This window comes from Marmota marmota, unplaced genomic scaffold (assembly GCF_001458135.2).
Source record: "Marmota marmota marmota unplaced genomic scaffold, marMar, whole genome shotgun sequence".
In the NCBI taxonomy this organism is placed as follows: Eukaryota; Metazoa; Chordata; class Mammalia; order Rodentia; family Sciuridae; genus Marmota; species Marmota marmota.
Genome location: NW_026000174.1, coordinates 4,764,319 through 4,791,520, shown reverse-complemented (window position 1 = coordinate 4,791,520; position 27,202 = coordinate 4,764,319). Strand labels below are relative to the sequence as shown.

The 27,202-nt window shown below is 34.7% G+C and overlaps 1 protein-coding gene across 9 annotated transcripts in view; it reads right to left on the bottom strand.

Annotated features, from left to right (window-relative positions):
- Dlg2 (discs large MAGUK scaffold protein 2) overlaps positions 1 to 27,202 on the bottom strand; it is a 917,250-nt gene that overhangs the window by 773,322 nt on the left and 116,726 nt on the right. For 3 of the 9 annotated variants that reach the window (XM_048787972.1, XM_048787973.1, XM_048787979.1), the window contains exon 1: positions 6,777 to 7,293. The exons of 2 other annotated variants lie outside the window; for them this stretch is intronic. In XM_048787972.1, the coding sequence (XP_048643929.1) occupies positions 6,777 to 7,085 (309 nt within the window). In that variant the 5' untranslated portion in view covers positions 7,086 to 7,293. Of the gene's footprint in view, positions 1 to 6,776; positions 7,296 to 27,202 lie in introns of those variants that run through there. 4 more of the 9 variants (XM_048787974.1, XM_048787975.1, XM_048787971.1 and 1 more) reach the window with 3 other exon arrangements.

Below are 27,202 nucleotides of genomic sequence, written 5' to 3'. Positions count from 1 at the left end.
GCATTATAGATCAGCATCCACTTATCAGAGAGAACATTCGGCCTTTGGGTTTTTTTGGATTGGCTTACTTCGCTTAGCATGATATTCTCCAACTCCATCCATTTACCTGCAAATACCATGATTTTATTCTCTTTTAATGTTGAGTAATATTCCCTTGTGTATATATACCACAGTTTCTTTATCTAATCATCTATTGAAGGGCATCTGGATTTAATCTTCATGAATGTCCAGTGTGTTGTTAAAAGTTGTAGTGTGTGTCTAGAGTAATTCTTTGTTGTGGAGGACTGTTCTGTACCTTACAGCTCATCTCGCATAACTGGTCCCTGCCTTTAAATGACAGTATCAATTTCCAATCATTATAAACATTTAAGTACTTCCCTACCTTCCTAAAATGCTTTCTAGTAGCTCTCCTGCCTCCTGCCTTTGGGGACAGAGCTGGTCTGCAATCTGAGTTAAAATTATATTTATGTAATACCCCAAAACTTGCATGCTTAATAATTTGTCAGTAATCACTCTTCATGAAGATGAGCACATAGGGACAAGAAAGGGAGGACAATTAGGAAGAATGAAAAGAACTCAAGTCTGAGTTTGAAGTCAGAAACCAATTCTGCCATAATCTGAATAACCTTGAGTAAGTATCTTAACTTTGACAGGCTTCAGTTTTTCCTTTGGGAAATATACTAAATGACCACTAAGTGATCATGCAAATCTGACATAATTATAAAATATCTAGATCTCTTTTTGAAATTAAAAGAATAGAACAAAGTAGAGAACAGAACAGAAAAAAGCAAGATGTGGGCTACGTTTGTAACATCAAACAATATTACTAAAACAGAGGAAGATGGACAATGGAGACAGTGATATTAAAGAGATGTATTTGGCTATTGGCATGATTGATACATCAGTAGATTAAACACATTCATGAGATTCACAAACATCATCAATGTGAGACAATGCTCTTGGACTAAAGAAAGACAATGTCCCTGTACTGTATGTTCACTTGTAATTTATTTTGTTTAAAATACATGGATCCCAATTCTTTACCATAAATGTTGCAAAATTAAACACATCTGAAAATTTTGCAGACTCTGAGGTCTAAAAGCAAGTATTTTTATTGTGACATTGGTGTTAATAAGAATTAACTAACCGTTCCAAATCAGTATGGTTCTTAACCTTGATGAGAGAGGGAAGGGATCTTTAAGGGCTTAATTCCCTCAGGATTTCTGAAACTAGAAAATGATGCAGAATGGGGAAATCTAGTATTTCTGCAATGGGGTGACATTCCTCTCAACCATGTAAAATAATTCAATCTCTTAAGGAAATTCCTGTTAAATTAGAAAATTATAGAGGTCTCTAGTGTGTGTGTGTGTGCATGTGCACATTCTACCTCAAAGGGTTCCTTAATACAACCCTCTTATAAGATGTGGTGAAAAGAATAAAGGAGTCATATGCACTTACATTTGAATCTAGTTTTGCCCTTTTCAGTTGCATGATCATGAACAAGTTACTATTAGCTTCAGTTTCTATATCTGATAGAGTTATTGGGAGAATTCAAAGAATTGACTGAGGTAAAGCCCGTAGAACAGTGCCTCAGCATTGTAGTCATCCTGAGTATTCAGTAAACAGTCAGCCACCTTTGCTCTTCTTTTCTCTATGCTTTGCATCTCCTTGTTTTGCCCTAGAGGAAACACTTTGCTGTTGTCAGCATATAGTAATATGGGTGCCAGGAGTGTTAGCTGAGTGGCTTCAGGTCCACCACAAGAATGCCTAGAAATTTAATTCTTTCTGGAACTTTCCTTACCCTCACCCAGGGTGGCTAGTGTTTTCCAGAATCTAAAAAATGTCATTCTTCCTTGTTTAGGCACTGGCTTTCTGCAAGGAATCAGTTAAAGGAGCAAGCATAGAGTTAAAACAAGATGTCAGATTATTTTTGGCTGGGCAAAAGCTGAGCCTAAGATTTCAGCCTAGGACAACCTTATTTTTTGGACTAAAAAGTCTTCTACACTCAGGTTGCTGCAAACTGCTTTTTCTAAAATTGTTGTAAGAAAACTGTTAGGGGATATTTACAGAGGTTGGCTGAATACATGTGATTGTTCTCACAGGTTGTTATTGGAAAATCTTTCAAAATCCCTTTACTTCTGAATGTAAGCTTATGGGAATCCTACTTCATCAGTACAATCCAATTTTATGTGATAGTGTGTGTGTGTGCATGCACACACACATGTATGCGTGCATGTGTAGTTGTAAATCTCTGAGAACCCTGAAGGACAAAAAGTCAAGCCAGCATCAGCATTATATGGTACTATGCCAAAAGTTTCTGGACAGTTGCCTAGCTTAACCTTCATCATTATAAGAAAGACATTTAAAAAATTTGATGAGCAAACTAGAAATTCTAATGAAAGAGCATAAGACTGCTAACTAATTTGCTGGATAATAAGTTCTTCAGATTAAAAACACAATTTGGACATCTCTGATAATAACAAATATCATGTGCTGGAAAATATGTTCTAAGTGCCATTCTGGGGTTTTTATATAGAATATTTTCAATTCTTAATACATTTCCCTGAAACATGACTTTCTTATCCCAAATGTTTAAAGAGGAGAAAATTAAGGCTTAGATGAAGTGCAAACAAATGAAGTCACACAAAGTTGGTAAGTTCAAAGTTAGGATTGTCTGGCACTAACATAAATCTTGTCCAAAGTGCTTTGCATTAATTAATGGGTATCACAGAATATTAATACTGGAAGATATTTGGGGTTCACCTAAGGAAAACCAATAAGTTTAGAGAAACTAAGGACCAGAGGGTTTCATTGATCATGAAATATAACACATAGAGAGTGACAGAGTAGGCACTCAAATCCTGCAGTGGCTCTGTGCTACAGACTTAGCGGAGTTCTGCTCAAGGCCCACTAGGCTGTGACCTGTCTCCATGAAGTCCTCCAGGGTCCTGTCTTGATTAGCCTGTCCTCCAGGATTCAATATTCTGGGCAGATAGAATTATGGGCAGTTCTACACAGGCACTGGGATAATATATGCCTTTTTCCTATTATATTTCTACTAAAAAGTTTGCCTCTTTTTAAGCACTTAATAAGCATTCATTTTTTTTTTTCACGATTCAATCCAATTCAGTCCAACAATCACCACCACTATGAAGATTTCACTGATTAATTTCTGTTCTTTTTCCAGCCAGTCAAGAATAATGAATTAAGGAATAGGTCCATAATAGACAACACTTATTATGGACTATTATACATTCATTCATTCCATAAATAATGTGCCCCTTCTATATGAAAACTCTGTGGTTAAAGTGTTTTACATGCATTGTATTAATAATTCCTCACCACAAAACTGTGAGGTAGGTACTATTTTTATCACACTTTACAAAACAGAAAACTTGGGCATAACGATGAAATGTCTTTTCTGAAAAGTATCTTGCTTTTTACTTCTCTGTGGTCCCTCTGTATCCTAAATATACATTTACTGTGGTATCCGCAGCACTCCCTGGAACTTCCAAGATGTGATTATGAAGATATAATTGTGCATAGATCATGATGTATTTGCTAAATGTTATATACACCATTGCAGGGTATAAGCTCCATAGTGGTAGGGACAATGTCTACTTTCTTGACAATTATAGCAACATAGCATGGCAGAGAGGTACATAATAGGCATTCAGTATATGACAGCTGAATAATATACAAGTGAAGAATGAATTGTGAATGAGTGAAAAACAAATGCATAGAACTCTGATCACCAAGTCTTCATTGGTGTATCTGGCCTCCAGAGGTTAAGTCTGCATTGAGAAGAAATGCCACGTAAGCAACACGGGCCACATTTCTTCCCAAGGCCAACATTAATATCCTAGATGTGCATTATGGAACTCACTTCTGGGTGCTTCCATTTTCACTTCCTTACCTATTAATCCTACAGATCCAAATGAAATTGAAAATGTATTGGAGAAGCTGTTTTTTTAGACTTGCTGAGGAACAACATAAAGACAGAAAACTGTTAGTATACACAGCACCACAGATAACAGCAGCTTGGCAGAGAGCCTTGGGAGGAACTCAGATTATTACCATGGCCCTCTATTATATCAGTCAGAAATAACATTGCTGATTTCTACGTATTACAGCAAATATCTCCAAGGGCAAGATCTCAGCTCCCAGTCACTTAACCTCCCTCAGGCACACTCTTCACCACATGAGCATCTCTGGGCTATTCTAAAACATGCACAATACTTCTTTCCACTTTATTGAGAATTCCAATGTTTAGTACCACTAGCTCCTCTCCTTGGTTTACAATATTTTACAGAATATATGTGAAATTAAGGGGTAAAAATAGCATTATAAAATTCTTAAAACGGATTCAGTTTTAATAGACACATAGATACACATTCTTGATTTGTGATAGTATACATGAACATGTAATACTTAGACATTTAAGTGTAATTAAAATATTCTATAGATGTAAATGTGAATGAATACATATGTATATATAACAAATAACATATATATTAGTATTTTTGAGCCCTCCTACCAGAAGTAAAGAAATAACCTTTATGTGGAAGTATATTTTCCATGAAGAGAATGAAGGATTCTTTGGGAAAATAAATTAGCATTTTCACAGTGAAAAACTAGGAATAATATAAAAATTTAATTTTCATTTGTATATTATATGCATTTATATATATATACTTATATATACATATGTTAATATATGCATATATATTTACAAGTATAATACTTCAAAATGCCTAAAAGATAGGTATTATAGAGATATTTTAATAAATATATTAAAATATATGAATATATATGTGTATAAACATTAAAATTATACAACACAATATATTTAAATGGATACAGACAGAGGTAAGAAAGAGACTGATCAATCTACCATAGCACTTTTATAGATCCAAGATGATTAAGGGTAGAAGGTTCAGATGAAGGAAGAACATCACAACATAGAAAACTCTAACTGTTATTGGCTCATAGTTCCAATATTTAGGGTCACTATTCTTCCCAGGCAATAATAAAGTATATGTGAATGAGAGAGAAAATGTTTAGAAATGTATATGCAAAGAGAAAAGTGAGATCAGGCTGCCTAAATTTATTGTGTTCTTAAGTTACACTGGATCTCTATCAGTTCTGAGTTTATTTCAATTTTTAAAGCATTAAATGACAAGTAATTTGAGTCAACTAGGAGACTGTTAAAAACTAAGAAAGGCAGAAGTTTCCCTCAGTTTAAAAATGAATCAAGATTTTTAGAGTATATTATTACAATGCAGTATTAGATACTTTTGGGTGGGAAATTATCACTTATGAAAATTATCATTTATGAAAAGTATATTATAACTCAGCTAAAAAGAAGTCCAACACCAAAGCAAGTTTGCCTTCTCTAAATTGTGCAAAAATAGCTAGATATTGTCAAGTAAGTGAGCTATTGGAATTTAACGTAATTGATAAAGAGATATGTTAAATAATTTTAAATGAATACATTTTTTTTTTTTTTTACAATTGCCAAGACTGTTTATTCAGTTAGAAATTCATGGTAACTTTAAAAAATAACTGAATTCCTAAATGTTAGTCTCCATTTCAAACTGAAGTAGTTTATAAATCAAGATACTGAGATTCTCTCTCTCTCTCTAAGAAAAGCTTATAATTTCATGCCAATGCATCAAAGCCATATACATGGTAACATATTTGTAACTATATCATTAAGAGCTAATGATATGTGACATTCTTGGAAGTACTTTTTAAAACCTATTATTAAAATTAAACCATCCTCTACACCTCTCAGATCATTACACTTTATTCATGAATACCCATTATCAGTTATGCTAACAATAGTGAAATTGAGATATTTTTCTGCAAACACAGATCTTTTCTTTTCAATGATTATTTAAAAAGAGTCATTGTTCTATATTTATAAAAGTGAGTACAGGTGCATTTTATTTATATTTTGTAGCATTTGCAGAAAGTTGTTTTCTCTTTTTTGGATGGAAGCAGAAAAAAAACAAGCCAATTTTATTGCTGGGAAAATTTTAGTAGTTTGGGGGTAAGAATATATTAGGAATCAAATTATGCACTTCTGCTTCAGAAATGCATTATCAGAAAGAGAGTTATAGTTTTTAATATAAATAACCTTATTGCTTCTCTGAATAAATGGAATGTTTCATTATTTTATTCTAAGTGTAATTATCCTATATCTTCCTCCAAATTATTCCTTTCATTTGTAAAACTAATTATTTAATGCAAACAAATTTCGTTCTCTACAACTGGAAAGGCATACAGTATTACAACAGTAGAATCAGAATATCATACTTCAAATCACTGTTTTCCAGAGCAGAAGAAATAAACGTTCTTTTATCTTTAAAGAGACAGAAAGTGATTAAAATCCATTTTTCTCTCTATTTCTTGACAAGAATTTTAAACGTAAAATAAACAGAAAAGTTAACCATGATTAGAAGTAAAAGTGCCATTAAGTCTCTGATGTAGAATAGTAAGATCATCGGAGGACTAGAGAAGTTGAACTTGGGGAAGAGTCACTGAAAGAAACTGAGCACAGCATCCCTAGACTACCACAGACCACCCAGAGGTATAAGCCCTGAAACATGTGAGGAAATGACAGTTCTTTTTTTTTTTTTCTTTTCTGGCCTAACACTTTCCAAACAGGCATACCCAGTCAGCAAGGAGGACTCGGTAAAGTTTCCAAACCACTCTGACTTTACACAACTTTCTTATCATTCTCAGGGGAAAGTCACAAGGAAAAGGCTCACCTGTGCCGGGCTGAACCAACCATGTGGGCAGGTACAATGCTGCCCACAAGTCCCTTTGCCCTTGGTGCTCGTCTTGTGGGGGCTTTTCCGCACACTGTCCCACAAGGTGACCAGCTTGGTCCTGTTTGAAGCTGGGCCCCCAGTTCCTGAGGAGGGCATGGTCTGAGAACTGTACCCGAGCCCCTGAGGGCTCCTCTGCCAGCCACAGGCGCAGTGGGCATCCCTGATCAGTGTGGGCGCGCTCCTGCCGGCATCCATGCCATCGGACCCCCGGCTGCAGCTGTGTTGCTTGGTGAGGTATGCATTCATACTGCACTGATGCTTACTCTTTCCTTTGGTCAGCTCTGTACAGAAATGTCTCCTCCCTCACACCCCTTTCTTCCAGGCAGTAGTAAAAGTCTTTTTCCCCGTGAATCCCTCAGTATCTTTGACAGCTGCTATAAGCAGTGCATCGTGGGAGCAGAGGGAGCAGCGAGAGCAGCTCCGCACAGCATTATCTGCGGGCTGGTAGCTCTTTGTCAATAGATGACTCAACTCACAGAGCAACTTGACAGTATCCCTGCTCTAGGCAGAAGCAATCAATGCTCCACACAGCTGGGCTACAAGACTGTACACTGTGTTACAAACCCTTTTTGGATGGAGCTCCACAGTAAAGAATACTCATAATTTGGCATTCTGGCTTTTCCCTCTCTCCTCCCTGATCCCCACACAAAATACAAACCTTAGGAAAGGGAACTTCTTATCAGAGTAACAGAACCATTTCCAGAAAAGATGCATCTAAGCTGAAATGCTACAGTATAAGTTATTTTAAATGATGGAAAAGTTACACCGTAAAGGGAATTTTCAACATTTATAGGAATCATCTATCTGGAGAGAGATTTGCCAAGACATGAAATAAAATCAGGAGATAATTAAATAAGAAAATCGATACTAACTCTAAAAAAAAAAAAATCTATTTATTTTGAAAATTTATCAAGGTCACAGCATTGTACTAGAGTCCTTTAAAATTAGGAAGTTTAATTTGTTTTAAACCATGATTATACATTATAATCCTAACATGTATTCTTTATGCTATGAACAATTATTAATTCTTTCTCTTTCAAAATAAGGCAATTTTCAAGTTTCAAAACTGGTGGGTTGGCTTATTTTAAAACAGTATTTTTCCTTACCCCAAATTATTCTGAGGATTTCCTTTCAAATACTTTACCACAACAAATACATTCACCACAGAGTCTGCATTTTAAAGTGAACGATGTATCCCACCCATCCATGCAGTATTTTCGTTTCCAAAGACAGAATTTTCAAAATCTTACACTGAAAAACGAGTGAAATCCATCCAATTTATAACAATTGCCTTCCAAAGAGAACATTATTGTTTTAAAATTTTTGCATGCTTGCTGATTCCATTCATGGTGCTTGCAGTAAAGGGAAAGGCTAAGCCTGACCACGCTTAGAATTTTTATTCTGTTTAAAACTTTCCATATCTATTGCCAAAATATCCTTATCACACATTCCTAAAGAAATAACATTGGTTTGATTGAAAAGCCAGTTGCCATCAACATGGCATACAGGAGCAAAATGACAGAATCCATAATATAATTATTTTAAATATTGACAATCTGATTCCATCAGATCCACCTTCTCAGTGAATCAACCAGGTGTTGGGGCAGTGGAGATCTCATTGAGGCCTAAGTTGGTGAGGTGCTTACTGCAGGGCTCAGGACCATTAAAAGGTTCTACATTTCAACACCAGAATACCCTGGATTGCTATATTTTAAAATCCTGAAAGAGTAGAAACCTCTCTTTCCACATATTTATACAAAAAGGTTCTTTTCAAAATTCTTCAAGAGAGTCTGACATAAGTACTATGCCCGGCAACATTCAAAGCACCTCTGTCACATAATAGTGACCCATATATTCAAGTTTAAAGGGAAGCCCTTATTTGTGTTATTGACCAGTTCTCCCCAAGTACCTAACATACTGCCCAGCACATAGCAGGCAATAAGTACATTTTTGTTTGTTTGTTTTGGCATAGATGAATGGATGGTTGTGTGGCTGTGTAAATGGAAGGATAGAGTAAAGGAATGAAGGAGATAATTAAGATTTTTTTTGTAATAATACTTAATATAGTAATGCTCCAGAATTAAACTATTTGTTTAAGGTTAACTTCAATGCTGGTTTTGAGACAGTGCTCTTGTCAAGGAATTTTTCCAGGAAAAAAAAATACAAAGACTTGAATTATTGGGCAGAAATAATAACAGAATTAATGTTTTTTTCCTCCTGAAATCAAACCCTGTGTTCAAGATCCATCCTTAAAGACAGTAAAATTGAGGTAAATAGATCATATGGTACTCAGTGGGAAGAAGGCAGAAGATCCTTTGTCTCTGTCTTTCTCTGCCTTCTTTATTCTGGATCAAGAGATAACGCCTGAAAGAACTTTTGGGTCAGATAAAGCCCTAGAGAGCTTCAGACTTGTCTGGTGTCACCATGACGCATGACTCTACACTAGGACCTGACGGGTTATGGTAATGCCATCACTCCCAAATGAGAATGTCAGGAACTGATAATTTGGGCTCTCTCTAATCTTATCTAACCATTGATAACTTCTCTAGTTTTTCAGGCAGATATCATTGCTCAAAGGCCCGTTGGCATTTTCAGGGAACACATGACCTGTTCGCACCCATTTGCCTCTCAAGTGTGAGAATCCATCAGCATAGAAGTCAGTCAGTATCCATCCATCACAAATTTGTAATGGTGTGTGCAACTTGCGGCAGGACAGAGAAGATTTCCTGGCTTACTTGAGATATTATAACTCTTCACAGGCACCTAAATCTGTTAGGAATGGGTTGCTTGGAATGAATTATTTCTTCCCATCACGAGGGCCCTAGGATTTCTGTTTTCATAATGTTATCTTGTAATTTCTTTGTATATAAAAATATCATGTTGCATGTCCAATGTTGCTTTCCTCTAAAGATATTTAAGATCGTAACAAAATTTCATTCAGCATACTAAAAGACCACATTGAAATTATTAATTCACTATTCATACATGTAATTTTAATCTTCTGTCTTTTCCTCCCACAACAAGAAAGATTTTTCTTTGCAAACAGGACATTTGGCTTTCTAAGTCTGAAGACAGACCACTTAAACAGATAAGTATGTCCAACCAGTCCTCTTTACTATGAAATAGACTCACTAATTAACAATAATCCAATTTGGTCAACTGTAATTGGACAACTGTAATGACCATGAGATGACATGAAATTCTGGTAAAACAAGAATTAGCAGTGTATGAGTACACATCCTTCTGATCACTGTGATTAACAGGGGCAGATGGTGCACAGGCCAATGCCTAGACAAGATATATCTTATTGAACTCTGTTTGACCTCACTGACTCCGTAGAACAACTACTTTGTAAAGCAAGAGTTTGAAAATAATCTCCTAGCTTGATTTCCTTAATAAAAATAAATAACAAACATGATTTCCAAATAAGTTGTGCTGCATTAGAACACTATGCAGAATTTTTTCAAGATAAAATTTCCTCTGGGTACTTTATGCATATGGGAAATGAAAATATTAATTACAAAAGAAGAGCTAAGTGCTTGCTAAAGGATGACAGAGAAGCAAAAGTCCTTAATATATTAACTAATCACAGAATGCTATGACACATTAGATACAATTTCCCCTGATTTGAAAAATGAAAAAAAAAAAACTAGAAGTTTTATAAATGCAAACGAATTGATAGTCTTCTACAATGATTTGGACTAGAAATTCTCCCGGTATAAACACATTTACCTTTCAAAATGAAAGAACAAGACTATTTAAAATATTTTAGACTCTAAAATCACTTCTAAACTGCTTAAACCAATTTAAGTCATAAATTTTATGAGAAATAAAGTAATAAGTAGGAATTCAGTGTGAAAGGATATATGCCCAATGATACAGAGAGACAATTTAATAGGAATTGGAAAAAAAGTTTTAAAATGTCTTACATTATTACTAATATACTCGATTTGGATGGGAGTTACTGGGGAGGGGGTTAATCAGAATTAATGATAAGAAATTATAAAATAGTTTTCAGGAAATGTAGTTTTATTATATTCAATGCACTTAGTAACACTATTATAGAAATCAGAATACTGTGATATTTCTTAAGGATTCTGAAAAGAACACTGGTAAAAAGGTAAAAATTATTTATGATTTGCATATTTTAATATTGAATCTAAGTATTGAAATACACTATTATAAGAAATTTGTTCTCGTCTTTCGAGATTGAACTGTCACATCTTCTGTGAGATTTACAGATTTCTCTTAGCATATTAAGTTGCATTCTACAATATCTATATACTTGTCTATGTAAATATCTTTTATATCTGTTTATTTCTCACAATCACCATGACAACCATTCTACTCTATGTTAGCATTGCTTCTCTATAGAACTGGTGAAACAGCTTCTTAATTGGTCTCTGATATCCATTCTTAATTTGTTCTTCTCATACAGTTTACAGAGCTACTCCTAAAATACCATTGTGATAGTCTTGCCCTGCCTAATACCTGTGAATAATTTTTGGGATCTTTATCTACACAGGTTGCACCATCTTTACGATGGCTTGCATGGTTTTTAGTTGTGCCCTGGCCCCTGCCACTTTCACTAGCCTTGTTCACCAAATACCCCTGTGCCCTCCAACCACACAGGCCCTAAATACCTGCACACATTCCCTCTTTGTTGACACTGAGTATTAAGCAAGCCCTTTTCTTACTCTACACTTTAACATAATTGATTCCTACTTTTTTTCTGTAGGATGCATTAAGAAACAACCTCCCAAATGTCACCCTAATCATACAACATAATCTATGAATTAGAATGACCTTACTGTGCAACACAGTTCCAAAATAAGGCTCCAAAACTTCTCTTGCAACCATATTTCCATCCCTAAGCCTCCACTATTCAGAAATTCTGGGGTGCTTCCTGTCCTCCAGAATTCAGACCCAAATGCCATCTCTCCAATAAGGCATCCCATGAACACTGGCCCCCTCCTCCAGGATAGGTCATGTCATTCTGCAATCAAATACTCAGCACCTGTGCTTCTCTATGACAACACTTATCATAATTGTATTTAAAAGAAGGATTATCATCTTATTTTTATCATCTTACTTGTTTTGTGCCCTCCTAAAAATGGAATGTAAGTAATCACCAGTAGAGCAAGGGCTCTCTTTTACACACCTGCATCCTCACAACTCAGCATAAAGTAACTATTTAATATTTATTAAAATAAATCATGTGAGAAAAAAGACATAAGAATCTTACAGTGATCAGACCAACATAGGTATTCTGGTCTGTGCTCTAAGTGTAAGGTGTAAAATGGATAAATGAGCATTTTGATCTCAAAAACAAAATAACAGTGAGCTCTTATGGTTACCACCTCAATGCAGCATTTAATGTGGAACCCTTATGGGGTTGATAGGAATGTAAAATGGATCAGTTTCTCGAAAAACAATAGGAAGTTTTCTCAAAAAATTCAAAGTAGAACTTCCACATTATCCAGCAATCATACTTTGAGTTACTTGTTCAAAATAATTGAAATTAGAATCCGGAGGGTATATTTATACTCCTATGTTTATTGAGCATTATTCACAATAGCCAAGAGGTGGAAACAACCTAGATGTCCATCAAGAGATGAATGGATAAACAAAATGTGGTAATTTTAAACAATGTAATGTTAACCATACAAAGAAAGTGACTCTTGAAGACTTTATACAAAGAAAAATAAGCAATTACCGAAGGATATACACTGCATTATTCTGCATATAAGAAACATCTAAAGAAGTCAAACTCACAGAAACAGAAAGTTGGATGTGGGTTTTCAGGGTCTGAGAAACAGAAGAGTTTGGGGGTCATTGTTAAATAAGTATAGAGTTTAGATCATGCAATTTGAATAAATTTAAGACTTGTTATATAACCTGCATTTTTGGTTTACAGTGCTATATTGTACCCTTATAAATTCAGGAGAATAGAACTCATGTTTTATTTTTTACCATAATTTTTAAAAATCGGAAGCTACTCATTATGGTAATAATTCTGCTTACTTCTTTTTTAACTTTGTAACTTGACTGGCAGGGAGGCATAATAGGTATCTCCATGCCTTTATCTTTTCTGATATACACAAGGTTTGATTGCTAGATAATGCAGAAGCTCTATTTTAAATTTTTCTGAGAAACCTTCATATTGTTTTATAATAACTGATCCATTCTACATTCCTACTAACAGCATAAGGGTTCCAGTTTTTTTTCTACATTTCCAATGACATTTGATATTTTCTATTTTTTTATGATAACTATCATTATAACAGGTATGAAATGACACTACACTTTAGATTTTCATTTTTCAGATAATTAGTGATATTTAGCATCTTTTCATCTATATTGGACATTTTTACATCCTCTTTGGCAAAATGTCTATTCAGATTCTTTGCTCATTTTTAATTAGGTTATTATCATTATTGTTATTATTTTGATACTGTATTGTAGAAGTACATCATATTTTGGATGTTATCAGATATTTGGCCCTTATTAGATACATGGCTTGCAAATATTTTCTTTCATGCTACAAGCCGCCCTTTGCTGTAGTTGGAATCTTGAATGTCTCCACAGGGCCTAATTGTTACAGGTGTGATCACCAGGATGGTGGTATTGGCAGTTGGTGGAAACTTTAAGAGATGAGATCAGGAGGGAGGTCTTTAGGTTATGGACATCATGTTTCCAAAAGGGACTGTGGGACCCTGATCCTTTTCTCTTCCTTCCTTTATACTACCTGGCCTCAGGTAGGCAGTTTTTCTTAGCCACGTACTCTTGCTCTGATGAGGTGCCTCACTAGAGGCTCAAAATAACTGGGCCAACAGAACATGGGCTGGGACCTCAAAAACTGGGAACCAAAATAAAACTTTGTTTTTATAACTAAATTAGGTATCTGTTATAATAATAGAAAGTTAACTAATATATGTTATTATTCTCTTGATTATTTCCTATGCTATACAAAGATCAGATTTGATATAATTTCACTTGTCTACGTTTGGTTTCAATGCCTGTGTTGATATAATATCCAAGAAATAATTGTCAAAATCAATGTCATGAAGCTTTTCCCCTTTATTTTAACCTAAGAGACTTATAGTTTTAGGTCTGACCTTTAAATCTTTAATCTATTTGAGTTTATTTTTTGTGTATAAGATAATGCTCCAATTGCCTTTTTTTTTTTTTTTTGGTTGTAGATACCCTGTTTTCCCAACAGTATTGAAGACAATCATTCCCCACATGCAGTCTTCATACTCTTGTTGAAGTCATTTGAATAAATACATACATACACACACACACACACTCACACACATATGCATATATGTGTGTATAAATATATACACCACATAAAAATAAATAAAATAAAGGTATTGTGTCCAACTACAACTAAAAAAATAAATATTAAAAAAAGTTTTGTATTTTTATATTGTTTTTCTATGCTTTATTTTTTAAAATTATGTTCTACGTGTAATTATTCTCTTATTTCTGCTAATCTTAGATGTGGTTCTTTTTCTATTTCCTTGAGGTAGAAGATTAAATCGTATACTTGTGTTCTTTCATCTTTTTAGTTATAGGTATTATCACTATGAATTTTCTTCTTCAGACTATTTTTGCTGTATCACATATGTTTTGATATTTTGTATTTTTTATTTGCCTGAATATATTTTCTAATTTCTCTTTTGATGTCTTGTTTGATATATTGGTTTTTTAAGATTATGCTTTAAGATTATTTAGTCAGGTGTGGTGGCACACCTTTGTAATCCTAGCATTTTAGGAGGCTGAGGCAGAAGGAACTTGAGTTCAAAGCCAGCCTCAGCAAAAGTAAGTTGCTAAGCATCTCAGTGAGACCTGTCTCTAAATATAATACAAAATAGACTGGGGATGTGGGTCAGTGGTTGAGTGCATCTGAGATCAATTATCAGTACCCCCCTCCCCAAAAAATATGCTATTTAATTTGCACCCATTTGTGCATTTTGAGTTTTCTTCTGGCATTAATTTCTGGTTTTATTACATTGTGACCAAAGATATACTTGGTATGATTTCACTTTTCCTAAATTTGCTTAAGCTGTTTTTGTAACCTAACATTTGACTTCTCCTGCAAAATGTCTTGTGTGTGCTAGAGGGCTACTGTTCAGTTAAATATACTGTTTATACTTGTTGGTTCAATAGGCCTATAGTATTGTTTAGGTCCTCTGTTTTCTTATTGATCTTTTTTCTTCATGTTCTATACACTATTGAAAATGTGGTATTGAAATCTTCTATTATTATTATTAAATAATATTGCTATTTCTCCCTTCAGTTCTGTTATTGCTTGCTTCATGTATTTGAGTACTCTGATATTAAGTATTTATATACTTATGATCTTTATACTTTCTTGGTGAGTTGAATCTTTTATCACTATTTAATGTCCTCACTGTATCTTGACAAAATTTTCCTGACAGCCTATTTTTCTCTACTATAATTGTGGTCACCACTGCATTTCTTTGCTTATGTTTTCAAGGACTATCTTTTCTTATCCTTTCACTTTCAGCTTATGAGTGCTATTAAATGTAAAAAGAGTCCCACAGACAGCACACAATTGAATGTTGCTTTTCATAATCCATTCAGCCACCTTGTATCTTTCAATTGGGAGGTTTAATCCATTTACATTTAAACTAATTATTAATAGGAAAGGACTTACTATTACCATTTTGTTAATGGTTTTCTGTCTTGTAGCTTTTTATCCCAGTTTTTCTTTCTTGTTATCTTCTTTATGTTTCACTGATTGGTTTCTTTTGTTGTTGTCGTTGCTGTTTAACTATAGATGGACAAATATCTTTATTTTATCAATTTATTTTTATGTGGTGCTGAGGATGGAACCCAGTGCCTCACACGTGCATGACAAGAACTCTACAGCTGAGCCACAATCCCAGCCCCTCACTGATTGTTTTTGTAGTCACATTTGCTGATTCCTTTCTCATTTTTTGTGTATCTTCTACTATAGGTTGTGTGTGTGTGTGTGTGTGTGTGTACGTGCACACATGCATACCTGTATGCATACATAAAACATCTTGTAATTATAACAATCCAATTTAATCCGATAACAACTTAACTTCTATTGCACATAAATGTAGCCATGCCCTGTATAACGACATTTCAATAAATGACAGACTACTTATAGGACACTGATCCTGTGTGATTATACTGCCTAGAGATGTCATAGCCATTTTAGTGGAAGTTCACTCTGTTTGCACTATAATTAAACTACTGAATGACACATTTCTCTGAATATATCTCTCTTGTTAAGCAATATAAGTACTGTTTTACTCCACCCCCAACACTTTATTATTGTTTTCACAAATTACATCTTTTTTTGTTGAACTATTTACATTTTTGTAATTATAGGTTTTTTTTTCACTTTTGCATTTTAATTTCTTCTTTATTTTTCAACATAAGAATGGTAGGTAGCCCTAAGTACTGAGCTTTGTGGATGAGTCATCAATATACTCTTGTCTAAACCTTAAGCAACTTGAAAGCCAATTTGAATATTCAAATTGCATTGATTTAAAAGGGCCAGCAGTGCCTCTTGACCAATCTTTGGGGACCTAATACATATAACTTCCTGGGTGTGTTCTTTCCAAGTGTTTATTTCTCCACTCTTCCAATTGACACTTTCTGGGTTGCCAGGAGCAAACAAGGTAGTGTGGAAGAGTGTGGGGGGACCCAGGAAGGGCACAGGCACACGCTTTACCCTGTGCTAAGTTCCAAAAGGGAGAAATGCATGAATAATGAGATGTACAAAAATAACATTATGATAGTGAATCATAACTAAAAAATGAGCATGAGAGAAGGAAAAGTGGAAGAGAAAGGAAGGGAAGGAGGGAGACAAGTAGGAAGAAAAGAAATGAGAAAACAATTATAAGCTAAGGAAAGAAATTTTTTTTCACATAAGTAATGAATATGGTTTTTTTATTTTTTTTGGTTTTTATTGTTTTTTTATTGGTTTTTTTATTGGATAGTAGAGGATAGGAAAGGTAGCAGAATACAACAGTTACTAATATGGCATTATGTAAAAATGTAGATGTGTAATCGATGTGATTCTGCAATCTGTATTTGGGGTAAAAATGGGAGCTCATAACCCACTTGAATCGAATGTATGAAATATGATATGTCAAGAGCTTTGTAATGTTTTGAATAACCAATAAAAAAAAAGAAATTTCTTTAAAGAGATAAACAGGGCTGGGAGTGTGGCTCAGTGGTAGAGAGCTTGCCTAGCATGTGCAAGGCCCTGGATTCAATCCCAGCACCACCAAAAAAAAAAAAAAAAAGAAAAAAGAAAAAAAAAGGAACGAATATAAGTGTATAAATAATCACTTCTCTGAATATGGGATAATCTTGCACATACCACTGAAGCCCCTTGAAACAGAGCTCTAGAATAGTTGAGATCTGTTTCATTTAGATTTTGAGAGGAAACCATACGTTAATTTTACAAGCCCTTAGTGTCATGATAAATGATTTGTAATGGATATTTTCTAAATTTACCAGAAACATTAAAAATCCTTCTGGGTTAAAAATAAGCCAGATTCTGACTTGTCAAGAGATAATTCATCTGTGGATTGGCCTACAGGCAGAGGTATGGTTTAAAAGAAACGACAGACTTTCTTCCAACTAAATGATCTCTTTTCCTTGGGGGCTTGACATTTTAATAAAGTTTTACCTAATTGGCTTTGCTTTGGCCAGTACATTTTGAATTCACATTTAATTAATCATGTATTCCTTTGTGATTCCATGTTATTTTGCTTTTGTGTTTATTCATTTCATTCAACATTTATTTGTTAAGTGTCTATTCTGTACAAGGAACCAGGCTAGCGATAAATTAGTAAACTATAGACAGGATAAAATTTTAGTGGAGCAGAAAGATCTAGAATAAACAAGTATGCTGAGTGACAAAATGGAAATGTACAGGGACAATATGTGGGATCTTCTGTGACTAGACTTGTCATGTTAAGGTGAGTTTTATAGTTATATGTGTACACATCTGTCTTTCCTGCAGCATTATAAGCTATGCAAAAGCAAAGACCATTCTTCGTTTGTAAACTAACACTCTCCTTCTTTCAATTCCATAATATAATTATTATTTATCAAACTTATTTAACCAAACTTGGAAAATATGGGACTTGGGTTTGGGAAACATGCTCTAGTTACAATTCTGCTACTGTCTAGTTGTTTCATCTTGGACAAGTCACTATAACTTGCTGTTTTAATGACCCCATTTGTAAAATTAAGAGAGTGGATAAGGGAATCTATGAGGTTACCCTTGTTGTTCGCTACAAGCAGGCATAGCTGACAATGACGTCCTGCTATCATCTTTAAAAAAAAATTATTCTAATTTGTTATATATGATGGCAGAATGTAATTCATTTCAGAGTATACATATAGAGCACAATTTTTCAAGGCACTGATTATACACAAAGTATTTTCACACCATTTTTGTCTTCATACATGTACTTAGGGTAATGATGTCTTGCCATCATCTTAAGAGTCACTCACAATGTTTCATATTAACTATAGAAATATGAATTGAATATAGCCAGCTGGTTGAAGAGTATGTCTTGGTGAATTTTTTGGCTTATTTTCTCAATTTTATATTTTTTTACTAAGAGTTTGTCAACAGAAAGACAGTATGATGCATTGGTTAAAATACTGACCTCTGACGTCACTGTTACATCTATCTCACCTCCATTACTTATTTAAACATGGGAACAAATGCTTTCTGCCCTTCCCTAACAGCTCTTTATTATGCCTATTTAAGACTGCACACATTTTCACTGCTGCATAAATATTGAAATCTGATGGGATTTTCTTTTTCTCTGGAACATTTTTCTCTACTTTTGCACATTGTGATAAAGCTTTGAATAACATTTGTGTACTTCTTCCATTTATAGTAGATGAGGCATGAGCTCTAGAGTCAGAGTTTAGGGTTCACATGCCAATTCTGACCATTACTATTTCACTTAAACTCTCTGAATCTCAGTTTCCTCATCTAAAAATAAGATAGTTCCTACCTCAGAGAACTGACTTAAGAACAATAGGAATTGATCTCCATGAAGTACTTGGCACATTGCCTGGTACAAAACAATGACCAGACCAATAATCTCTATTTATGTATCAATCATTTTTATTCCCTTCCCCATTCTGACTTTAAGTTTTGGAAGCTGCCATTTAAAAAATCTGCAATACCCATGTACAAATATTCAATAAAGATCAGTTGATTTCAATTCAATGTTAGGATTCCATATTGGTCCTAAACTTATCTTCCAACTCCTCTTTGGGATAAAGCATATTTTTTCCCTGGGCTAGATGTAAACTAATAGCCCCAATATCAACAACATACCTACTATTTATTGAGCATTATAATGGGTCTCAAGCATATATATTTCACTTGATTCTACTAACTCTATAATGGGAATATTAAGATGCCAATTTAAGATATAGTAATAGGTTTAAAATGGTTCTACAATGTTCCCACAGTCCAGTAAGTGGAACCCAAAATAAAACTGAGGTCCACTAGAACTATACATGAAAATGTGTGCAAAACAATATCTAATTTTTCCAGTAAGATTTTGGTTTTTGAAAATATTTATTTCTCTTAATCTTCACAATAGTCACATGTACTAGGCAAGGCAGAGGAAAATCCGACATTCATTGCCATGAAATTGACTCAAAGGTCAGACAGTTGGTAAATGATATTGTTGGAACTAAAATTCAAATCCAAAGCTCAGCGTTCAGTATCTTTCCACTATTCCATCCTGTTTTCCTACCCAGCACATTCCCTTTCTAGGGATGAACATATGACACCTTGTCACTCTCCTTGCCGGTCAAAAAATGGGTAAAAGAGGAAGTACATTTAGTAAATCTAGAACTTAAGTTTTTAAGTTCAGTGTCAGCAAAAAATTTGCATTTGCCTTCTCTGTTCCTATTTATAGGTTCTAAGGAAAGGATTAATCAGGATTTTGAGATGTCTGATGGAAATGGTTTTCTAAACTTGAAAGCCTTAAATGAAAATAAAGTTTTGCCTTAATTATATTTTCTCATACAAGTCTAGGAACATCTGCAATTTCTTGCAGCCACAGGAGAGAGGTTTGAATTTATGTAAACCCCATTTCTTCTAACTGTAGAACAGCATCAATCATAGCATTTGCAGCTATCATTTATTGATCATCTACTATTAAGGTGCCAAGAAATCTACAGATTGAGAAGTTCTTATAACAGTCCTGAAATCCAATGTAATTCCCATTTCTAGATGAAGAAATTGAGGTTCAGAAAAGATAAGTAATTGCTTAAGATTATGAAGCTGTGAAAGAGCAAAGCCCCAAATTTAAATCAAGATCAATCTGATTCGAAAACCTCATGCTTCCTACTGTGTCATGTTACTCTTCTCAATAGATAAAAAGTGAAAAAAAGCAATAGGAGTCCTCTATATTCCTTTGGCTGATACACGTCCTTTAAATGTTAATCTCTGAGTCAAACTGTGGGGGTTTGGGGAAAACAACTCGAACTTTAATTACATAAGCCCCAGTTGATGAGAAGGCCAAGCAGAAATGAGTTATCAGCTACTCTGGGGTGGAGTTTTGCCACCTGACAGTGAGTATTCATTTAGTCCTGCTGGGCTAAATGAAATGTGGTATTGTTCACCCAAGTGCCAAAATACCCACTGTGAGACCTTTCAAAGAAATTGTCTTTATTCTAGATCTCACTCATAAGCTACCAAAGCATCCATGAATTTCAAATTACCTGTGACCTAGGTCCTCAAAATTGGCATTGGTCCCAAGACATGCAACTCAGAGAGCTCAGGCACTAGCACTGAAAATAGGTTTGGGAGGATTCACTTGGTACCAATTAATTAACATAAAATTAACATGAAAATATTTTCTCTTTTCTATGGAAAGTCATTTATTTTGTCCTTGTAATATGTTATTTTGGTATGTACTATTTGCCACAAAGATTAACCTCTCTTTATATGTAGTTTCCTAAATAACATTTGCTATTAAAGAAAAGTACAGAATTGATTTTATGATATTTCCTCTTTTTTACCTTTACTATTTCTCATTGAGGATAACATGATTGCTTGTCTTTTGTTGTTCTTGTTTTTTGGTTTTTTATTTTCTGGCTCTTGGTGTCAAACACAGGGCCTTAGGCCTGCTAGGCCAGCATGCTATCACTAAACTACAACCCCGGCTCCTTGCTTGTCTTTCTTTAAGGAGGTAATGTGAAGGAAGTGTACAAGGTCTTGGGGAATTTATTGCTGTTTGCATCCAATCTACTAGGTGGCCTTTTTAAAATCAGAAAGGAGCATATCAGAAATAGCATCTCATTCCATCTGGGGCAAATTGATGATCAACCTAAAGAAGACCTTGATACAAATGTTCATATTATTCTCCACTGATATCACTATTGTGACAGGATAGTAAGCTTCCTTTCAGGTCCAGAAAGTCCCATGATCATTCAAGGGGAAATCAATCTCATCAGAGATGGAAAAGAAGATAAATTAAGAGCAATAAAATAAATCCTTCCTGATTTTGGAGCTGCAATGGAGCTCTTACTGAGCCAATACAACTGAGGTCAGTGGGTGAATAGGAGTTTTGCACACCTGGATGTTATTCACATGTGCCACTTATATTTCTGTCTACTTTTCAGATTTCTAAATCGCTTTCTTTATTCATTACTTTTTGGCTTGTTTACATGCAAAGTCCCTGTTGCTTTACAAAGAATTCTATGGGGATAAATAGAAAAGACTAATGTTCCTCTGTTTCCTTGATCCAAGGAAAAGTCTTTTGAAAAATCATGCAGTGTTTCTGAAAATGAAATTGTTCTGTTAAACATCTACATCCCAAATGGTTCCCTAACTAGTGAAAACACAATTGTTTTTGCCTTGAATTAGGCTCTGACTAATGTATGTGCTCTTTTGAGCTAGGGCTATGTCAACCATTGGGTTTGGTCCATCATGGACTTGGCATTCAGTTGACAATTTCATTTTTGTAACATTGCTGATCTCTGCTATATCCTTCTACTGAAACAGAAAGGAGCTGGCGTCTTTTCAAAAGTAATCTAAAGCAATCACTCCTACTTCCTAATAACGTTGGCAGTTGCCATGTACATTTAAGTTACAGGAAAGTAAGAGGCACTTTTTCCTTAAACCCAAGCTTCTTAATTAAAAATGAAGAAGCCCACATGAGAGAAGCAATCACAATAAAATAACTTTGTATTTGAACAAAAAATAACATAGCAATGATACCATCATTATCTTAACATTAAAATCCATGTTTAGTTTTATACTTCAATTTCCTCAAAGTTAGCTCTGTTAAGTCCAAAGTGTGTAGATCTAATTTAATCCCCATAATATCACACATTATGGGAATTTACTTATTCTAAGGCTATGCTGAGGTCTTAGATAAATTATTTAAGGTTTATAAATGCCTGAAGATATTATTTTCACAAATGCAGTGGCACTTATAAGAAGAATAGCAGATTTCAGAAAAACGGAGCCTGTGTGCGTATGTAAGCAGTGTGTGTTGGCATGATAAGCCAGAGAAAGGGATATCCACTACTAAACTATAGGATTTGCTACAATTGGGACACTTCCACAAGCCCTACATGATGGACATAGCATCAAAACACCAGAAAAATCAAACAGTTTCTAAAACAACAGACTCTGTCTACCACAACTTACTCTTCAGTAAGTCAATAAACTGTTAATGATTCTCATAAACCTTCTTCCTTTTTAGTTTGCTTATCTTACGTTTCAGTCACCTGGAGTCAAACTCAAAGTTAAATAAGAGAAAATGTCTTGTTGTCAAAATCCTGAAATGTTTAGTTTTTAGGTTACAATGCTCATATTTACCCAGAGATAAATCATTGAATTTTTGAGGTCTGGCCTGCATTAGTGACCATGTACTATGGAAGCCTCCTGTACAGTTTACTAATTCTTTCCCTATATTAATTGTTATTGTTATACTAGAAGAAAAAAGGGGTTTATCGATAAAAGATAAGTGATACACATCATAGGATTCTGAGGAACTGCATTAGCTTTCAAACATAATATTACTAGCTGATATTTCCTAGTATCAAAAGCAGCAAACTATTTGAAATAGCTGAAACCTATATAGTGGTGGAACAACTATATGGATAAATGCATTAATCTTTTTGTAAACTTTATAGAAATCAATTTGTGAGATTTTCTTAGTTAACGTGATTCTGACATCATTTTATCATGAGAATTTTCTCTTTTAATCTATTGTTTTAATACATGCACATTCTATATGAATATAGGCAGATTCATTCAACTCTATCACAACATTGTTTCAGCTTTTACTGAATTCTCCATATTCTCTTCCCATTTCAATCAAGTTTAAGAAATAGAAGACTGAGCTGTTCCCTACAATAAAACTTGTTGAATCTGTACAAGAGTAATTGGATGAAAGGGACCACATTTATGAACCATCAATGTGCTTGCCACCCTTACAACCAAATATAGGAAACAATTGGATATGGAGAATTTTATTCACTCAATGAAGTTTGTTCATTTACTCTAATCCAGCACTTTCCTGATACTCAGTTTATAGGACTGTATCATAGACAAGTCATTCCTGCCATGGTGTTAATTTCAGACTAATGCTGAAATCCTTGAAGAAATAACCATACAGAAAATCATTTAATTACAACTTTGAAAGCACCAATAAAGGAGAAGTTTAAAGGCTGTGAGGATATGTAAGAGAGTCTTTAGAGATGGCTTCTCTATGAAAAATGACATGTCAACTGAGAAAGCTGGTATATATGAGGATAGAGTCTATTCCATTCTAGATCAATTTGGCAAATAAAATATGAATATGCTAAATTATTCTACATCCTGAAATGTATACTGCTCCGTGGAAATGTATGTATTTCAAGGTACAAATAGGAAAAATTTATAGCCCCCAAATACGTGTGTCCTTATTATTTAAAATTGATTACATCTATAACCATGTCAAATCTTTCCTCATATTTTAAGTAAAATTCTCTACTACACATGTATAAAAAAGAATCAAGCAGAGAAGGAGGAGGAGGAGGAGGAGGAGGAGGAGGAGGAGCAGCAGCAGCATCAGGAAGAGGAGAAGAAGAAACAGAAAAGAAAACTGTAGAGAAAAAAAAGGAAGCAAAGAAGGGAGGGAGGATAGGAGAGAAAAAAGGAAACTTAACACGGCTTTAAAAATAATACATAACCCTTTATTCTGTCACTGGCACTAGAGGCAACATCATGTTGCTAGGGTAATCTAAAAACAAAACAAAACAAAACTTTCTGATTTTGATAATAAGAACATTCCTCACATGGGAATTTCTGAAATAACTGTTGATCAAATAGGTTGACAATACTGACAGATATATGATGAATTCTATACCACATATTTAAGCTCAGATGACCCTTCTAAAGCAATATTGTTCTGCTGAGCCTTTCAGTTTCAACAGTTTCAAATACTTTAAATTTGGAATTTGTACATCTTATGGCTATATACATTGATAATAGTAATTTTTATTGTAGGACTACTTAAAAAACTTCAGAGGAGGGAGAAAATGGATTTGAATTCCAGCTGCACCATCAATCATCTGTGGGACCCCAGGCAAGTCACTTAACCTCTTTCAGTCTCAGTGACCTCATCCATGATACGGAGATAACAATGTTTACCTCTTATGATTATCATGAGGATTAATGAGGTAGTACTTGTATTAGACTTTGTGATTCAATTCTGTTACTCTCAATCTTTTTTTTCCCCCCCCAGTATTGTGGATTGAACCCAGGACACTCTACCACTGAGCTACATCCCCAAGATCTGTTTTTTGTTTGTTTGTTTGTTTGTTTTGTTTTGTTTTGGAGACACAGCTTTGCTAAGTTGCCAGGCTGGCCTCAGTTTGCCATCCTCCTGCCTCAGCCCTCCTAGTAGCTATGATAGGCATGTTTTACCACACGTGGCTCTCTCATTTTTTAACCTTCACCCAACCCCGCAAAAGAGTGCCTCTCCAAAGAGGAACCAGTGACTCAAAAAAGCTTACTCTCTTGCTTCCAACTCATAGGGAGATCTCATCTAGAGTCTCTCCTAACCAAGACCACTGAGGCCTATGTTGGACACATGGATCAACTTCCTTTTCTGGCTTCCTATTTTTCAGTCATTTTCTTGACTCTCACAAGCTCCCCACCTCTGGTGAGCTGTTGTCTTATGCTAAGTCGCAAGACAGCAACCACATTAAATGACCAACATGGCTCACCATAAGCCAAATCTAGGAAAACAGCCAGTCTTTCCACCCTGAAGCAGACCTATGACTATACAGCTCTTCTGGGTTAAAGACATGCGAGCAGGACTGACTAAGTAAGAATGGAGGAAGAGAAGATAATAAATTTTCTGAGTGGAGTTATATCTAGATATCCACAAGTTGAAATATTCTTGCCCTTATCTTCCTCATACTTCTTAATTTACAAATTCAATTCATGGGGGCGGGGGGGAAATGTCTATCTATTTTTTCTTTCCCTCTTCCTCCTCTACATGTTCCACATATATACATAATTTTACATATAGTTATTGTCTCGTGTCCATGGAGAATGGGTTCCAGAACCACCCACCCCCATGCCCAAATCAGTGGATGCCCAATTCTCACATACAAAATGGTATGATATTTGCATATACCCTACACAATTCTCCCATGCTCTTTAAATCATCTCTAGATTACCTGTAATACCTAATACAATGAAAAAGGTATGTAAATGGTTGTTAAATCATGTTGTTTAGGGAATAATGTCAAGAAAAATGTTCTGTACATATTCATTGCAGATGCAATTTTTTAAAATTTTTTTATCTGTAGTTAGTTGGATCCACAGATATGGTGGAACAACTATATGCATAAATTCATTAATCTTTTTGTAATCTTTATAGAAATCAATCTGTGAGATTTTCCTGTAGTTAACATGATTGATTCTGACATCGTTTTATCATGAGAATTTTCTCGTTTAGTCTATTGTTTTAATACATGCACATTCTATATGAACATAGGGAGATTCATTCAACTCTATCACAACATTGTTTCAGCTTTTACTGAATTCTCCATATTCTCTTCCCATTTCAATCAAGTTTAAGAAATAGAAGACTGAGCTGTTCCACTACAATAAAACTTGTTGAATCTGTACAAGAGTAATTGGATGAAAGGGACCACATTTATGAACCATCAATGTGCTTGCTACCCTTACAACCATTATTTCACTGAGTCCTCAACAGAACTTTTTGAAGTAGACCTTATCCACCATTTCCATTTTATAGTTCAAGCTGAAGGTCTAGAAAGGTTAATTACTTGCTGCTTTATAATCCTCAATACTCCATGACTGTGATTTTTCAATACATGTTCAGTACATATTTATCCATCTGATTGTTTCTACATTTCTAAGGAAGTCATGGAGCAAAGAATTGAAAAAAGATGATATCTCCTGCTCTCAGTATATGCTTATGACACTATCTCTCTCACCTCCATTTGATGCAGTAATAGATACTTTTTAATTCTAATAGATTCTGGATTCATTGTAGTGTTCTTTGCTCAGTCTGTCTCTACAGATCACCCTTTAGGAAGTAGAGCTTCACTCTAGACCCTGGAGTTCCAGTATCCGCCTAGGAACACAGATTTCACTAAAGGCTTTTCTAAGTCTTATTTTTACTCATGTGGCATTGTTGATATATGTGTTTAGAACTAGTGACTGCAAGCTAAGTTTTGTCAACATGTGAGTTTTTGCTTTTTGCTCTCCAGAGAATAAAGTATAGAAAAATAATTATGGGGAATTTAATTTCTTCAGTATCAGTAAATCTCCTGGCTGTACATTCATCTAAGAACCACACTGGTTACTTAGAGATTAGGTTTAAGAGCTCATGGGGACTGCTATGTTTACTGAACTGTTTGAACCCAATTATAGAAAGCCCCCCAGTAAGCACATCGAGAAATATGGTCACAGGGAAAAAGTAAAGAAATAATGAGGTATCTCTGAGGAGAGTCTGGATTGCTGATTGGTAGTCACTAAAGAAAGCAATATCAAAGGATGCAGGCACCACTAGCAGTATTTCTCAGCCAATAATTTAAAAATGCTTTTAACACAAAGTTCCACCAAGTTTCCTTAATCTCCCAGATTTCTACTGTCCACACTGTCCCAGGAGAGAAACTGTCTTATATTGGACAGACACATAAAGCCTAGGTCTGTATGCACTCTTTATTTCTTATTAAATTCGAAGTTTCTCTGGGGAGATAGATGATCACTAGACAAAAGCAGTGGATTTGCAACATCTCAGCAACATTTTTTGTGGTGGTTAATTTGA